Below are 17,691 nucleotides of genomic sequence, written 5' to 3'. Positions count from 1 at the left end.
CCTGAGGCGGATCTCAAGCTAACCGTTCTCCCAAGTTGCCTTAGAATAATGGTCCTAGGCCGCCCTCCACTCCCAGAGGAAATGTCGGATGTCATCGCCATTATAGGAGTCAGAGGAGTCCGATAACGAATTCGGTGTGGAAGTGGCATCAGATGCAGCATTGGAGGGCTCGCCAGCCCTAGGAGGAAGTGGACGAAGGCTGTCATTTAGGACAAACCTATAAACAAATTAGAAAAATTCATTGCTATGAGCAAAAGATGTCGATCTCACCTCATACGATAGAGGCGCTAGCTCATTAGCAGGTTCTCCTTAATGAGATCTTTTGCTACGCGCTTGCCACGGTGATCCTCTCCCACCATGAGTGCTGGTCTAGATCTATGAAGAGGAGGAAGAAAACCGCTACATGATTTGTGAAGGCGGAGAAGCGTGGAGAACAGAACCAGTTGCAAGTGTGGATGCATTTGAGGCCAAAGCCCTCAGCTGGTATTTATAGCCATGGAGACGGGATGGTAGATATCTCGGAACGTGTGAAGAGTAACTACAATTAATAGGAGGCGAAGCGCCGCCTCACTAATGTTGAAGAGAATGCGACATTGATAACTAAGGATGGAAGATTTGGGAGTTTTCTTAGTGGAAGCCATGTTTTTAGATTTAATTTTGTTAAAGTCAGGAGTCTGGAATTGGCTATTTTCAAATTGACTCGTTAGCCGAGATAAGAGATACAATAGATCAATAGAAAATATGGTTAGCATTGGTTCCACACAAAATACATGTTACAAATGTTGGTATGCATATTACAAGTTGAGAACATCCTGGATTGCTTTCAATGCTTTTAGCCAGATAGCATCGACTTCTACGATTTGTTGCTTGTCTTCTTTGGTTGATCTAGGAATATTCTCAAGGCTGCTGCGAATGGCCTTGCCTTCCTTGACCTTGGTCAGCATCTCTTGTTTCTTCTACTTGATGGCATTGGGAATCTAAACCAAGTTGGACTCATGGCAATCGATGGTGGCCTTCACACTTTCTAGTACTTTCTCAAGCTCAGCACGCCTAGCTCTTAGCTGATTCAACTCTAGTTCAATTCTAGAAGAGGAATTCTTCAGATTGTCAATTAGTTGCGCTAATTCTTTGACTTCTTGTTTATTGGAATACTTCTTAGCCATCAAAGTTTCAGGGTTAGATGGATTCCTCTGAGCCTTTTTCACCTTTAGGGCTTGATCTTCAATGATGGATAAAGGTGTCAAGACTTCGATGAGATCTGGGGATAAATTATCCTTAATGGCTAAGAAGATTCTTCGCATTGGATCTGCATCTTGGACCAAATCATCTATATCCTTCTCAAGCATTGGCAATATGCCCCTTAGCCAATTTCTAGTCTCTTCTGATAAAGCTTCTTTAGAAGTGATGGCTGATGAACTAATTTCATCTTCATCTATATACTCTTCAAAATTGAAAGAATAGCTCAGGACTGGTGAGTTAAGTACCTGTAGGTGGGAAAGAAAAGTTTTGTTAAGAAGTAACAAATTGTTTGAAAATGAGAAGAATGAGGAGATACAGTACCTTTTCTGGGGTAGCTTCTTTCTGAGAAGGAACAACTGATGATGCACCAATGGTATCTAGTTGAATCGGCTTTGAACTTTCAATATTGGTATCTACAAACATCAAAGAAGATTTTTTGGTTCATACAGAAGGATAAAATAGATATATGACTTTCTTACCATCAATTGTTTGCTAGACTAAGGACTCGATGGTCTGGGTGACAACATCAACAGGATTATTTCGATGGGTAGACTGTCAGGACTCCTGCTCTTGCGTAAATGTTTCCTTAGGGAGTATCTGACATGATAAATGGTCAAAGAAAAGGTGAAAATTGAATAAAAATTATGAGTTTTGAGGAGATACCTTGGCAACATCAGGAAGTAAAGTTCGGGGTGTTCTCATCTTCTGCTATCCTAGAAGAATCGGTTGTTTCAGTGCAAAATCGATTCCTTTTGAGGATCGGCCTATGAAGGTTGGGTTGGTGTTGATTTAAACACCTGAGACAAAAGTTCAGCACCCAGAGCAGATTGGGATGCAATGGTTGATAACTGCAAGGAAAGAATCAGAATTAGAAATTGAATATCATTTTAGGAAGGAGATGAATTGTTTTACCTGAGCAGTTGATGGTCTCATTCTGCGAAGCCTTTTCCCAGTAATGTTTTTCTGGGTTGTCCCTTGGGCTGCCTTACGTTTTGAAGATTGATATGTTATAACTGTAGAGGCAGCTTGGGTTTTCATCAGCTTTTTCAGTGTAGGCATAGTTGACCCTAGTCTTGAGATCGGACATGGCAGATAATACTGTATGGCATGCCCTTTTCTGTCCATAATCGGGGATTGAATTTAGCATCCTGCAAGGGAGTTCTATTAGATAAGTTGTCGGAGGGACTTTAGTAGATGATCTTTATGGAGGAAAAGAAGTTAGCTGGTTACCTCACTATCGGAAGCAAAATCTTCATCTAGAGCTATGCAGTTAGGATGAACTGGCCATGCAGAAGAGGTGGGAGTGCCATTCTTGCCACCAGGAATCATATAAAGGAAAAAGTGAAGGAGGCTTTGGTCCATTCATGTAGATAGAGGGAATGGAAGATTTGATCCTAACTGGAAAACTCTAGAAGCTTCCATTGCCTCACTGATGCCTTCTCTTGGTTTTCAGTATATCATTGAAAAATAGCCGGGGGGGAGTTGACCAAGACCAAACTGACGAAGCTACGAAAGAAGGGTTGTAAAATTCATAGGTCAGAAGGTTGCCTAGAAGAAAAGAACCTGTAGACATTTTGCCATCGGCCTTGACGAAATTCATTTGGAAGAACGCAGGGTTTGATAAAGAATTGAAGATTGCAGCTGCTGTTTCATCTAAGTAGTCTGATTCAAATTGAAATTTGAATGGAAAGACCAACTCATTGTTCTCATCTTCATCATAGGGTAGCCAGGTTAGAATATCTGCATCAAACCCTCTATAAAACTTCTTGAAGAGGTGGCCTACATTGAACAACAATTGTTATGGCTGATACAGCTTCACCATAGTTCATACACTGATGGATTCTTCTTTCTTCGCCTTTATACTCCTCATCAAAGTTGGAGGAGGGGAAACTCAAATTCGGGAGATTTGGCTTCACAATATTGTGCATATACAAATTTAACCACATTTGTATTAGCCAACAAGGGCCATTGATGGTGTGCACTGCTTCATTCTTCAGTAGCTGAGAGGCCACCTGGTGCATCAAGTGGTAAGCTGATCCGAACAGATACTTTCCAAGAGGAATCTCAATGCCTACTGCTAGCTGCTCTGCCAAGAGTTTATGATTGTAAGTCAGACCACAAGATGACCCACAGAAGATGAATCTTTCTAACCACATGTTTAGAAAAGCCACGTGTTATCTTTCGCTAACAGTCGATTCATTCCCAATGTGGTTTTGAATATAGCTTGCCCATCCTATGTAGTCTGATATTTTGGCTAGTTTCTTTGACCCAGCACCTAAGAGTTCGTACGGCTGCATTAGTCCTATTATTCTAAGGCTAGTCAATATATAAACATCGGCCAAGATAATAGTCATTGGGTTGTGACAAAAATGAAGGCATTCAAAGTGTTGGACCAGAAGTAATAAGCGGCGATTAGGAGTGAATCATTTCTCTCTATTCCGGATAGTGAAAGTGCTAGGCATTGGCTCAAATCATAAACTTCCTAGTCTCCACCCTTTTTGTCTAACACTCTATGGAACCAGTCTCTCCATCCCTTAGGCATTTTGGGCCAATTCCTAAAAGGATTTTTGGTGTTCCAAGGAGATAGATCTACCAAGGACTGCCTGAAAGGAATTTGATTGGTTTCTTGGTTGATAAAGTTTGAAGGATTGGTATCTCCCTTGGGTCCAAGGTAAGAAGCATTGGGAACAATAGACGAAGGGATCAAAATTTCATTTTTCATTCCCTAGAAAGCCAGATGAGATGAACTTAAGGAAAAGGAAAAAAATAGAGCAACGACTGATAGTTGAGGGGCGGAAATTTGGAGACATACCTTAGGGATGTAGTCGCTGGTCACCATTTTAGTTGGAATAGATCTGAATCTGAGAAAGGGTTGCAGAGGAATGACTTGACAAGCAGCTCGAGCAGATTAGAGAAGAATTGCTAGGGTTGGAGCTCTGGTGGTGGCTGCTTTGGTTGTTGAGGCTTGCTTGAAGAAGGAGGGGAAAGTAAATCATCCGAGTGAGTTGGAAATGATAATGTTGGGGTATTATATAAAAATTTGGACCAAGAATATTAGGAGTCACGCGTATATTTGAGAATAGACGGTTGCAACACTGGTGAGCAGGTCAATAGAAATTTTGGAATAAAATTATTTTTGTCCCAAAATTGGAGGGCATGTGTTTACACCAAAATTTGGAAAGAAGAACACTGGGAACTTGAAGCTTCTAAGATTGTATCATCAAGGGATCGATCAGATGTGAATCGATGTCAGCTGGTTTTGATGTAAGTGTTGGAATCGACTATTTTAGTAGATGCACATCAGCAGACAACATCAACGGACTACGTACTGGATGGCTGTTGGGGGAAACATGTCGGACTCTACAAAAGGGAAAGGATTAGGGTCCAAGTTATCTTAAGTTAGGAATGTTTTCTTTTATTTCAAAGATTGTAATAAGTCGTATTTGAGTAGGAATTCATGTTTAAGTTCTAGGGTATAAATATTGGGCCCGACTATTGTAAGAGACAACCTAATCAATCAATACCAATTATTTTTCTTGGCTTCACGCCAACCCTTAGGAGTACGAGTACTAGATCTCGGCGAGTTCTTCAACAAGCAGGGCTGCATCGATCGGTCGACCTTAGCTTGTCTGTAAGTATAGTTATGGCTTATACTTCTATTTGTAAGGCTACATTGGTCTGGACCGACCTCTTATGAGCTCTAGTATAAGTTAGTTATCGATCTGTATTATTATTTGTAAGGCTGCATCAGCCGATTGATCTCTTATGAATCATAATATAGATCAAAGTTATCGATCTTATATTAGATAACTTGTTATTTAATTACAATATCACCAGTTATCGAATCCAGCTAAGATTAGTAAGATTTTTCCTTGCTGCTTTTAGTTGATTCACCAGTTATTGATCTTGTTATGATTAATGTTCTATTAATCATAACAAATCATCTGATTGAAATAGAGATAGAGCAGCATCATATCATCAAAATTGGTCATCTTCTAGTTTGGTCACACTATGCATCTCATGATTGATGGCTAATTCTGCTAGATCAGTTGTTTTTATCTCTATTCCAATCAAGCATAGTACACATTCAAAGACATATTTCGATCTTGGATAAATTCACTAGTTAATGAGATCTAATCTAATGACACTACCATAGCTGCATCGATCCGATCGAACCTCACTGGTAAGACTTTAGATTAGAGATTATCGATTAGTGGTTTTGTTCATGATTGAGGTATGTAGTCTGTTTGTTTGCTATGCATGCATCGGCTATTTTAGCCATTTTGCCCATGCTTTCACAGATATGGCAGGCTTTCATGAACCTATTGACATATAGTCGGTTTTTATGGATTTTCTAGTTTTAGATTATTGTCATCATCATAGCTGCATCGATCCGGTCGAACATCACTGTTGGTGGTTATAAATTAGATCTAGACAGTTCATAGATCTTTTTATATTAATCGGTCGATTGTCTGCGTGGTATATCTCTTTTACCAAATTCATTGGCTTTGCACCATGTATTGATTAAATTTGATCTAGCCAATGATGTATCTTTGACGTGTACATATTGATAGCTCAAGGGAAAGAATCATTAAAAAGTAGGTGCATTGTGCTTGTTATTAATCATGACCCATGAGCATCATAGTCCTTAACAGTCGATTTCTTCTCGTATTGGCTATTTAGTCGATTTTCGCGTTTGGCTGCTCCCAAAGCGGTACACTTGGAACAGTCTAGGCAAAACCAGCATGTTCCATTCTAAATTACTGATAAACTTTCTCTCCTTGTCAATTGCAGGTCAAATTGACTGGCACGCCTTTGGGATTTCACAGGATCGACTAGTCCTATGATTGAAGCCAAGCAGATCTCCAGATCGTTCTGACTTGCTATGTGTCCCTCGGTGCGATTCCCACATTTTTGCGCCGATAGGGAGACTTTAGTCCCATATTGCTGCTACAGGAGTGAGGTCAACTTAAATAGTTAAGTATTGTCTCAAACTAGTTGAAGCTATTGGGGAGAGGAAAAGAAGAAACACACGTGTGTGCTCACTCGCCTCGTCGGGCCGAGCGATGTGCGTGGCCGTGTGACATGCATGTGAATGGTTCAGCGATTTCTCGCTTCGACCTTGTGGTTGCGCGACTTTATTTTGCTACACGATATTTTTGGCAAGCAATTATTCTCATATTAATGGTGATTGCTCTAATTGACTAACAAGAGGTCAATTACCTTAATGCTATGATTGCATGGCTAATTACTTACCATAGCTACAATGCATGTATATTTTGGGACAAGATATCATACTCAGTACAGATAATTCATCTTCTCCTCCTACCACTGTGCTGCGTCGGCTCCTACTTTCCCATCCCATCGCTGGCATGTTGCCTTTTCATTGTTAAACCAATAACTTATGATGTACTTTGTGTTGCTGCACAGGTTTGTAAGTGAAAGAGATGGTTATATTTATAGGGAAACAAAGGTGAGAAGTAAATTCACTTTTCCTATAAATCTACTGGCCTAGTAAGAAGTTGTGCATAATTTGTGATGCTAAAAATTGACATGTCAGTTGATAATGAGAAGTAAATTATTTTTCAACTAGAATCACTAACTTTTCTCCTAAAATCATTAACTAAGAACTAATACCGCTGGCACAAAAAGAAGTTAGTATTTTTGTGGCTTTATGAACTAAAACGACAATTGAAATTGAAGAAAAAAATAATGACAAGTAAATGCACTTTCCTTCAAAAACCGCTAGAATAATCAAAAGTTTTACTTAATTTGTGATGCTAAGAACTAGAATCGCTGACACACAGTGAGAAGTTTGTCATACTTTGTGGCTTTAGGGACTATAACTTTTGGGAAACAATAATGACATGTAAATGCACCATTCCTTGAAAACCACTAGCATAGTCAAAAGCTTTTCCATTATTTGTCATGCTAAGAACTAAAATATTTGACTAGAAATATAGGGAAATAACAAATAAAAAGTTCATCCACTTTACTGCAAAATCTGGCGAGTACCGCTCCACCGACCGATGCCACAGCAACCGCCGTTTTGACGACCGTAGTTATCCTTATAACAGCAGTCAAGATCGGCAAGAAGGGCCCAAGTCTGGCCAACATCACCGCCGCCGGCCAGACCACATCATCGCTGCTGTCAATGAACCTCGCGCCAAGCGCAACTATGATGAGCAGTACAGGAAGATCCTCGACGGCCCGTGCCCACTCCACAAGAACGCCAGGCACAAAATGAAGGACTACATCGGGTTGGCTAAGGAATTCTAGAACAAAAAGCTAGACGACGACGCCAATGACAGAGCCGGAGGTCACCGACCACCTGGGGGCAATGGCAATGCCTTCTAGGACCATGACAAGGTGGTCGCCACCATCTTCGGGGGCCTTCCGTCCACCAAAAGCAGAAGGGAATGGAAGCTCGCCGCATGACGGGTGCTCAACATCACCGTGGAGGACGCTGTCTCCAACCCCAGCAATCGCCCATGGTCTAAGGTTCCCATCACCTTCAGCAGAGATGACCAGTGGGCGGACATTCCCTACACAGGGCATTTCCCCCTTGTCCTTGACACAACCGTCCAAAAGGTGTTGTTCAGAAAAGTGCTCATCGACGGTGGGAGCGCTCTGAACCTCCTCTTCGATGAAGCCCTAAAGGAGCTGGGCCTCGGATCAACAGATCTAACGCCCTCTGATTCCTCTTTTTGGGGTGTGGTACCTAGCAGGGCCTCCAAACCGCTCGGAGAGATCACGCTACCAGTACAGTTTGGCATGGCGAGCAACTACCATGTCGAGCACATTAACTTCTACATCACCGATTTCAACACCACTTACCATGCCATACTTGGTCGGCCAGCTCTGGCCAAGTTCATGGCTATACCACACTATGCGTACTTGGTGCTGAAGATGCCTTCACCTATAGGAGTTCTGGCCCAGCGGGCTAACCTCTCCATCACCTACGACTATGAGACAGAGAGTCTCGCTCTCGCCAAAGCTACTGACCTCTCCATCCAGATGGCCAGCATGGTCGCCGAAGCCAAAACACTGCCCGCCGACACAGAGATACTAGAGCTGGAACCTCCCCATGCTTCCGCCAAGTCCAAGGAAGTTAAGGAGGTCAGCCTCGGGCTTGATGACCCCTCCAAGACCATGAAGATTGGAGCTCACCTTGACCCCAAATAGGAAAGCACGCTCGTCTCCTTCTTACGTGCCAACGCCGATGTGTTTGCTTGGAAACCTACAGGCATGCCGGGGGTACCGCGGGAGAAGATCGAGCACTCCTTGAATGTCTTGCCGACCACCAAACCGATCAAGCAAAAACATCGCTGATTCGCGCCACACAAGAAGGAGGCTATTAGGGTAGAAATAAAATGGCTCTTAGCTGCCAGATTTATAAAAGAGGTGTATCATCCTGATTGGTTAGCGAACCCTATTCTCGTTCGAATAAAGAATAAAGAATGGAGAATGTGTGTTGATTATACTGATCTTAACAAACACTGCCCTAAAGACCCCTTCGGTTTGCCTCAGATAGATGAGGTTGTTGACTCCACCACTGGCTGCGAATTACTCTTTCCTTGACTATTACTCCGGCTATCACTAGATCTCTCTCAAGAAAGAAGATTAGATTAAGACATCATTCATCACGCCTTTCGGCACATATTGCTATACCACCATGTCCTTCGGGCTCAAAAACACTAGGGCGACTTATCAATGGGCCATCTAGATGTGCCTCGATCAACAGATCGGCCGCAACGTCAAAGCTTACATCGACGATGTGGTCGTCAAGTCCAAGACCGCCATTAATCTTATCACTGACCTCGAAGAAACATTCGCCAACCTAAAACAATACCGATGGAAGCTGAACCCTTCAAAGTGCATCTTTGGAGTTCTATCCAGTATACTCCTGGGTACATTGTCAGTGCATGAGGCATAGAACCCAATCCCAACAAGGTCTCCACCATCACCAAGATGAAACAACCAACATGCAACAAGGATATACAGAAGCTTACTGGTTGCATGGCTGCATTAAGCCGATTCATATCGCGCCTTGGCGAAAAAGGTTTACCTTTCTTCAAACTGCTCAAGGCCTCCAAACGCTTTTCCTAGCCGAAAGAGGCAGACGCAGCTCTCGAGCAGCTTAAGTTGTTCCTTATAAAGCCTCTGATCATGACGGTGCCATGGTCCGATGAGACTCTCTTGATCTACATCACCGCTACCTCTCATGTCGTCAGCACAGCAATTGTGGTCGAACGTGAGGACGCCGGACATGCCTATAAGGTGCAACATCTGGTATACTTCATCAGCGAGGTTCTTAATGAGCTCAAGACTCATTATCCTCAGGTCTAGAAGTTGTTACATCACGGAAACTCTACCACTACTTTGAGTATTACAAGATCATCGTGGTCACCGAATTCCCTCTGGGGGACATCCTCCGCAACAAAGAGGCCAATGGCCATATCATCAAGTGGTCTATCGAGCTTGGCACTTATTCCATCGAATTCAGAAGCAGGCCTATGATCAAGTCTCAGGCGATCACTGATTTCATCGCTGAGTGGACCGAGATCCAAGAGCTCATCGCCGCTGCCTGCCCTAAGCACTAGGCAATGTACTTCGATGGTGCCCTCAACATCAACGGTGCTGGTGCGGGCATTCTATTGATCACGCTAACCAAGGATAAGCTCCAATAGTCCTCCAGAGACACTTCACGGCCTCCAACAACGCTGCCAAATACGAAGCATGTCTCCATGGACTCTGTATAGCTATTGAGCTCGATGTCAAACGCCTTATGGTATATGGGGACTCCGTGCTGGTCATCAACCAGCTTAACAAAGATGGTCTTGTTCCAATGATAAGATGGATGCTTATTGTGCCAAAATTAGGGAGCTAGAAGGAAAGTTCTACGATATCGAGTACCACCACGTGGTACACAACCAAAATCAGATCACCGATTACTTGTCCAAGTTGGGCTCCTCTCATGCCGTGGTTCCACCCAGGGTCTTAGACAAAGACCCTGGGTGGAACCATGGCACGAGAGGAGCCCAACTTGGACAAGTAATCGGTGATTTGTTTTTGGTCGCGTACCACGTGGTGGTACTCAATACCGTAGAACTTCCCTTCCAGCTTCCTGATTTCGGCGCAATATGCATCCATCTTATCGTTGGAACAAGACCAATCTTTGTTAAGCTGGTTGATGACCAACACGGAGTCCCCGTATACCATAAGGCGTTTGACACCAAGCTCAACAGCTATACGGAGTCCATGGAGATATGCTTCATATTCGGCGGCGTTGTTGGAGGCCGCGAAGTGTATCCGGAGGACGTATCGGAGCTTATCCTTGGTCAGTGTGATAAACAGAATGCCCGCACCAGCATCATTGATGTTGAGGGCACCGTCGAAGTACATCGCCCAGTGGAGGCCTCTTTGTTGTAGAGGATGTCCCCCAGAGGGAACTCGGTGACCACGGCGATCTTGTAATACTCAAAGTAGTGGTGGAGTTTGCACGATGTAATCAGAACAGCGTATAAACAACTTCTGGACCTAAGGATAACGAGTCTTGGGCTCATTAAGAACCTCGCTAATGAAGTATATCGGACGTTGCACCTTATAGGCGTGTCCGGCCTCCTCATGTTCGACCACAATTGATGTGCTGACGACACGAGAGGTAGCGGCGATGTAGATCAGGAGTCTTGTTGGACCATGGCGCCATCATGATCGGAGGCTTTGTAAGGAACAACTTAAGCTACTCGAGAGCTACGTCTGCCTCTTTCGACCAGGAAAAGCACTCAGAGGCCTTAAGGAGTTTGAAGAAAGGTAAACCTTTTTGGCTGAGGCGCGATATGAATCGGCTTAATGCAGCCATGCAACCAGTAAGCTTCTGTATATCATTGACGCATGTTGGTCAGTTCATCTTGGTGATGGCGGAGACCTTGTTGGGATTGGGTTCTATGCCTCGTGCGCTGACAATGTAGCCCAGGAGTATACCGGATAGAACTCCAAAGATGTACTTTGAAGGGTTCAGCTTCCATCGGTATCATTTTAGGTTGGCGAATGTTTCTTCGAGGTCGGTGATAAGATTATTGGCGGTCTTGGACTTGACGACCACATTGTTAATGTAAGCTTCGATGTTACGGCTGATCTATTGATCGAGGCACATCTGGATGGCCCATTGATAAGTCGCCCTAGCGTTTTTGAGTCCGAAGGACATGGTGGTATAGTAATACACGTCGAAAGGCGTGATGAACGATGTCTTAATCTGATCTTCTTTCTTGAGAGAGATCTAGTGATAGCCAGAGTAATAGTCAAGGAAAGAGAGTAATTCGTAGCCAGTGGTGGAGTCAACAACCTCGTCTATCCGAGGCAAACTGAAAGGGCTTTAGGGCAGTGTTTGTTAAGATCAATATAATCAACACACATTCTCCATTCTTTTTTCTTTTTTTGAATGAGAACAGGGTTCGCTAACCAATCAGGATGATACACCTCTTTTATAAATCCGATAGCTAAGAGCCGTTTTATTTCTACCCTAATAGACTCCTTGTCTGGCATGAATCGGTGAAGTTTCTACTTGATTGGTTTGGCGGTCGACGAGACATTCAAGGAGTGCTCGATCTTCTCCTGTGGTACCCCCGGCATGTCTATAGGTTTCCAAGCAAACACATCGGCGTTGGCACGTAAGAATGAGATGAGCATGCTTTCCTATTTGGGGTCAAGGTGAGCCCCAATCTTCACGGTCTTGGAGGGGTCGTCGATCCCAAGGCTAACCTCCTTCACTTCCTTGGACTTGGCGGAAGCACGGGGAGGTTCCAGCTCTAGTATCTCCATGTCGGCGGGCAACATTTTGGCTTTAGCAACCATGCTGGCCATCTGGATGGAGAGGTCGGTAGCTTCAGCGAGAGCGAGACTCTCTGTCTCGTAGTCGTAGGTGATGGAGAGGTTTGCTCGTAGGGCCAGAACTCCTACATACGAAGGCATCTTCAGCACCAAGTATGCGTAGTATGGTATAGCCATCAACTTGTCTAGAGCTGGCCGACCAAGTATGGTGTGGTAAGCGGTGTTGAAATCAGTGACGTAGAAGTTAATGTGCTCGACACGGTAGTTGCTCGCCGTGCTAAACTGTACTGGTAGCATGATCTCTCCGAGTGGTTTGGAGGCCTAGCTAGGTACCACACCCCAAAAAGAGGAATTAGAGGGTGTTAGATCCGCTGATCCGAGGCCCAGCTCCTTTAGGGCTCCGGCGAAGAGGAGGTTCAGAGCGCTCCCACCGTCGACGAGCACTTTTCTGAACAACACCTTTAGGACGGTTGTGTCGAGGACAAGGGGGAAAGGCCTTGTGTAGGGAATGTCCACCCATTGGTCATCTCTACTGAAGGTGACGGGAACCTCAGACCATGGGCAATTGCTGGGGTTGGCGTGTTGGTCGTTGGGTGCCTGCATCCTCATTAAAGCGCACCTCGGCCTCCTCAGCATTGGTGTACTGGTTGGCGGTTGTGATCATCTCGCTGATCCCAATAGGCGGCTTGCGGTTGAACTTGGAGCAGAGCTCACGGTGGTGGAGTCCTCGGATGAAGGCGGTGATGACCTCAGCTTCCGTGATGTTGGGGATAGAGTTCCTCATCTCAAAAAAGCGTTGGATGTAGCTACGGAGGAGCTCAGACGACTTCTGGTCGATGCGGTTTAGGTCATGCTTGGTGCCCGGGCAAGTGCACGTGGCCATGTAGTTATCGGTGAAGACTTTTTTCAAATCCTCCTAGGATTCGATGGAGTCCGGGGCAAGGCTGGTAAACCAGCTCATGGCGACAGGCATCAGCATGATAGGAAGGTAGTTTGCCATGACATTAGAGCCTCCTTCGGTGGCACGGACAGCAGAGGCATAAGCCTATAGCCACTATGTCGGGTTCATTCTTCCTTCATAGGGCTCGACCCCAGTGATCTTGAAACCATAGGGCCACTGAAGCGTTCGGAGTGTCCTTATAAACGCTAGAGGCCCCTTGGAGTTGTCGACGCCGTTGTCAGCGGTATTGCCACCAGCGAGTGGTTCGACAGCTGAGTCTGGGTTACCATACTCTTGTTCGTACTCCTAACGGCGGTGGATTTCATCTTCATGGCGACCAAATCAGTGTTCATCGATGCACCGTCGTGCATCTCAATGATTGTTGAGATGCACCCGGACGTCCTGGTCGACCTCCTGGTCGTGTTGGCAGTGATGTTCAGCGTGATCAACCCTAGCTCCACCTTGGGGGGCTGCCTGTCATCGTGGTGCTGGTCGGTGAAGCGACTTTGGCAGTGGTCGGTCCTTGTGGCAACTGATTGGTGGATCGAAGTGGAGTAAGAGGGTCTCTAATCCTGGTGGATCTCATTGACCTGATAGTGCACTACTTTAAGCATGGCAGCGACCTTGGTGAGCTTGGGTGTCTATGGGAGGCGGGCGAGCTCATTGGTGGCTACTGCTAGATTGGCGCTTAGAGTCATGAAAACATCATGGCCATCAACGCGGAGAAACTCTTCATCGAGGTTGCACTAGAGTGGCCTCCCTTATGAGTCGAGCTGCTGCTCGGCCATCACGAGGGCATGCTCGTTTGCTCGGCGTTGTGCACGGTTGATGTTTTGGTTCTCGCGAGCGGCGCGTTCCTCCTCGGTCTCGCCGTTTCGAGGGGGCTATCGACGCTGACGTTGAAGATCACGCCCCCCAGAGAGGAGGGAGAGGAAATTGTTTAGCGAAGGTTTCGGTGAGGGTCTCTATGGAGTCTTGGGACTCGGAGCCTAGACTCTCCTCCAAGATGGTGTGGAGGGACACAGCAGGGCGCCGGCTAACATGGAGCATGTTGACGGCCAACGAAGGCTAGTCGGTGAACTGCTCGGCGAACGGATGAGCGTCTCCCACCTAGTCAGCGAATTTGCCCCTTAGGGCATCTTGGAAAGTGGTGGTGACGTTGGCGAGCCCAAAGGGCAGAGCCATAACTCCTGGAGTCTTCTGAGCAGCCTCCGGGAGGTCTAGATTGGTGGGTGGACGGTGAAAGCATCTAGGCCCCTAGTTGGATTTTGGTGATTAATGTCAATACAAGATTACTATGACTAACGTGTGTTTTGCAGAGGCAATTAAGTTAGGTCATGGTAATGGAGATCGATTGGGCAATCAAGGTTGTCATGCCCCTACAATGGAAATCGTTTCAGTTTTTAAAGGATGGATGACAAGGTTAAGGATAACTAGTTCTAAGTGTCGATTGGAGTTGGAGAGACACTTAGAGTAGTTTAGGACTTTGTTTTTCCTTTGGCCATACTATTAAGGGGGGTATGAACGGGTAGCTTGACCTAGTTGAGTCTAGTGAGTTAGGTGTGGTGCACACTTGTTAAAACTAGCTCTAGGTAGCTCCTATGAATGCCTAAGATCCTTTGGAGCAAACTTCATTCACATATGTTCGAAAGTTGGAAGTGAATGGAGGGTCAAACACTGACCGGACGCTGGCTCTGGTGCGACCGGACGCTGGCCGCAGGGTCCGGTCAGTTCATTTGACCGTGAAGAACAAGTTTGGTGTGACCGGACGCTGGAAGGTCGTGTGACCGGACACTGAGGACTAGCGTCCGGTCGACTCCAGTAAGGGTCCAGACTTGGGAAAGAGTGACCGGACGCGTCTGGTCAGTGGTGACCGGATCCTGAGTATCCAGCATCCGGTTGTTTACAGTAAGCATCCAAGAGCGACCGGACGCGTCCGGTCAGTACTGACCAGACCCTGACAGCGTCCGGTCATCACTTGAAAACTGTTCGCGGGTTGAACTGACCGGAGTGTCCGGTCAAAACAATTGGAGCGTCCGGTCATCCCGCAGAAGCTCATAACGGTTCGTTTTTCAGGCTGCCTTATAAATAGAAGCTCCACTCATGAGTGGAGCAACTTTTGCTCATTCCAACAGCTGAGAAACACGTTTGTGAGTGCCAAGAAGAGCAAGGTCCTAGTGAGGTGTTTGTGATTTGAGAATCCAAGAGAGTAGCCTCACTAGCAAATCAAGAGTAGCAAAGTGTGCATCCATCTTCTCATTAGGCTTCGCGTGGTCAAGTGAGAGTTCGTGCTTGTTACTCTTGGTGATCGCCATCACCTAGATGGCTTGGTGGTGATTGGGAGTTTGGTGTTCACCCGGCGGAGCTTGTGGGTGACCCAACTCAAGTTGTGAGCGGCTTTGGGTGATTCATCGCGACGGAGTGTCGAAGAATCAACCCGTAGAGAGCACTTGATCCTTGCGCGGATCAAGGGGGAGCTACACCCTTGCGTGGGTGCTCCAACGAGGACTAGTGGAGAGTGGCGACTCTCCGATACCTTAGCAAAACATCGTCGCGTTCCTTTCTCTCTCTATTTACTTTGAGCACTTACCTTGAGTATTTACTTTGAGCAATTCAATACTTGTTTTACATCCATAGAATTGCTTGCTAGAGTAAGTTTGGAACATAGGTTGTGAGTTCGTTGTGCATTAGTTTAATAGAAACACTTTTCTAGGCACAAGGGGTTAATTGGGCTATCCGTAGGATTTGATTATTGCAAGAGAATTTCGAATTAGCCCAATTCACCCCCCCCCTCTTGGGCATCTTGATCCTTTCAATTGGTATCAGAGCCTCGTGCTCATGTTTTTAAGCTTAATCGCTTAGAGCAAGATGTCTCACAGGGATGGACCTCCTCCTATCTTTGAGGGAGATGATTTTCCATATTGGAAAATCCACATGGAAGCGTACTTAGAAGCTCTAGACGTTGGAATACTTAGAGCCGCCTCTCAAGGGTTCCCAACACCTAAGAATGCCGCACAACTTCAAGGTGATGAAGTGAACTATGAAAAATGGAATGCAAAAGCTCGCAACACAATCTTTAGAGGCCTTTGCAAAGATGTGTTCAATCATGTAAGGAACCACAAAGACACCCATGCACTATGGTCGGACATTTGTGCGCTCCATGAGGGAACCAAGAGTGAGCGTGAGGAACGCTATCATCTTGTAATTAAAAAGCTAAATTCTTTTGAGATGTTTCCCAAAGAAAGTGCTAATGAGATGTATTCTCGATTAAATGTTCTTGTAGAGGAAGTCAATGGGCTTGGACTTACTCAAATGTCACCATCCGATGTTGTGAGAAAAATCTTGAGTGTCCTCCCCATTGACAAATATGGGCACATTGTGACCATGCTACATCAAGGTGATCTTTCCGCCGCTACACCGACACAAATCTTGGGAAAGATCAATGCTCATGAGATGTACATGCACATCACACCACAAGAAGGCTCATCCTCTACAAAGAAGAAAGAGAAGGACTTAGCATTCAAAGCTAGCCAAGACAAGGGCAAAGCAAGACTTGAGTATGAGAGCTCAAGTGATGAAGATGATGAAGAAAGCCTTGCCCTCATGGTGAAGAAGACCACCAAGATGCTAAAAAGGCTAAACAAGAGTGGCATCAAGTTTGATGGCAAGAAGAAGAAGTTCTTCACTAGCTCAAGAAGAAAGCCAATCTCCGAGATGGATTGCTACAATTATGGTGAACTTGGCCATCTAGCTCATCAATGCACAAAGCCTAAGAAAGACAAGTTCAAGAACAAGGGCAAGAAAGATGATTCAAGTGATGAAGATGAAAAGAAAAAGAACAAGCCATACAAGAAGGGAGATGGCAAAAAGAGAGACTTCTACAAGAAGAAGAAGAGTGGCAAGGCCTATATTGTAGGTGATTGGCTCACGGACATTGATTCATCAAGTGGATCATCCGATGATGATAGTGACGATGAAAAGGTGGCCACCATTGCAATTGATCTTGCATCTTCACCGCCATCATCGCCATCATCCTCTACACACCTATGCCTTATGGCCAAAGGTGAACACAAGGTAACTAAGAGTGATGATAGTAGTGATGATGAACATGCTAGCGATGATGATAGCGATAGCGATGATGATGACTCACCTACATATGATGATCTTGTCAAAATTTTGAGAAAATATACTAAGATCATTAGAAAGAGTAGAGCTACAAATGAAAAACTTGATGCTAAAAATGATTCACTCTTAGCCAAGTGTGATACTTTAGAAAAGGCTAATGATGAGCTCAAAGAAACAAATGATTCTATATCATCCAAACTCAAGGAGCTCAAATCTTCTAAGAAAGAGCTTAAAGATAAAAATGATAAACTTGAGTGGGTGCACAATGAGCTTATCACTAGTCACAACAAGCTAAAAGATGAATATACAACTCTAAAGATCAATTATGATACCCTTATTATTGCACAAGAATTCTTACCAAATGAGCCACATGATGCTACTAACCATGTTGTTAAGATTGATATAGCTACCTCATGTGATGATTTAATTGATGAAAGCATTGAGCATGGATCTAGTAGCAAAGGCAAGCAAGTGGTTGAGTGCAATGACTATGATGAGTATGTCAAGCTCAAGAGTGACAATGAGAAGCTCATGAAAGATCTTGAAGAGATGAAAAG

At 44.9% G+C, this 17,691-nt stretch overlaps 3 protein-coding genes across 3 annotated transcripts in view; 1 reads left to right on the top strand and 2 right to left on the bottom strand.

Annotated features, from left to right (window-relative positions):
* LOC136454775 (uncharacterized) overlaps positions 1–884 on the top strand; it is a 34,754-nt gene extending 33,870 nt beyond the window's left edge. Inside the window, exon 2 of the mRNA XM_066455068.1 lies at positions 837–884. Coding sequence (XP_066311165.1) covers positions 837–884 — 48 coding nt within the window. The remainder of the gene's footprint in view (positions 1–836) is intronic.
* A 9,355-nt stretch (positions 885–10,239) lies between these two features.
* LOC136454774 (uncharacterized) lies at positions 10,240–10,644 on the bottom strand. Its single transcript, XM_066455067.1, has one exon. The coding sequence runs from the start codon at positions 10,642–10,644 to the stop codon at positions 10,240–10,242; it is 405 nt and encodes a 134-aa protein (XP_066311164.1).
* A 1,290-nt stretch (positions 10,645–11,934) lies between these two features.
* Positions 11,935–12,366, bottom strand: LOC136454773 (uncharacterized). The gene has a single exon (XM_066455066.1). The coding sequence runs from the start codon at positions 12,364–12,366 to the stop codon at positions 11,935–11,937; it is 432 nt and encodes a 143-aa protein (XP_066311163.1).
* Between the last annotated feature and the right edge of the window lie 5,325 nt (positions 12,367–17,691).

The sequence above is a fragment of the Miscanthus floridulus genome, chromosome 5 (assembly GCF_019320115.1).
Source record: "Miscanthus floridulus cultivar M001 chromosome 5, ASM1932011v1, whole genome shotgun sequence".
NCBI lineage: Eukaryota > Viridiplantae > Streptophyta > Magnoliopsida > Poales > Poaceae > Miscanthus > Miscanthus floridulus.
Note: the sequence above shows the minus strand (reverse complement) of the source record. Positions and strands in the feature narration are given on the sequence as shown.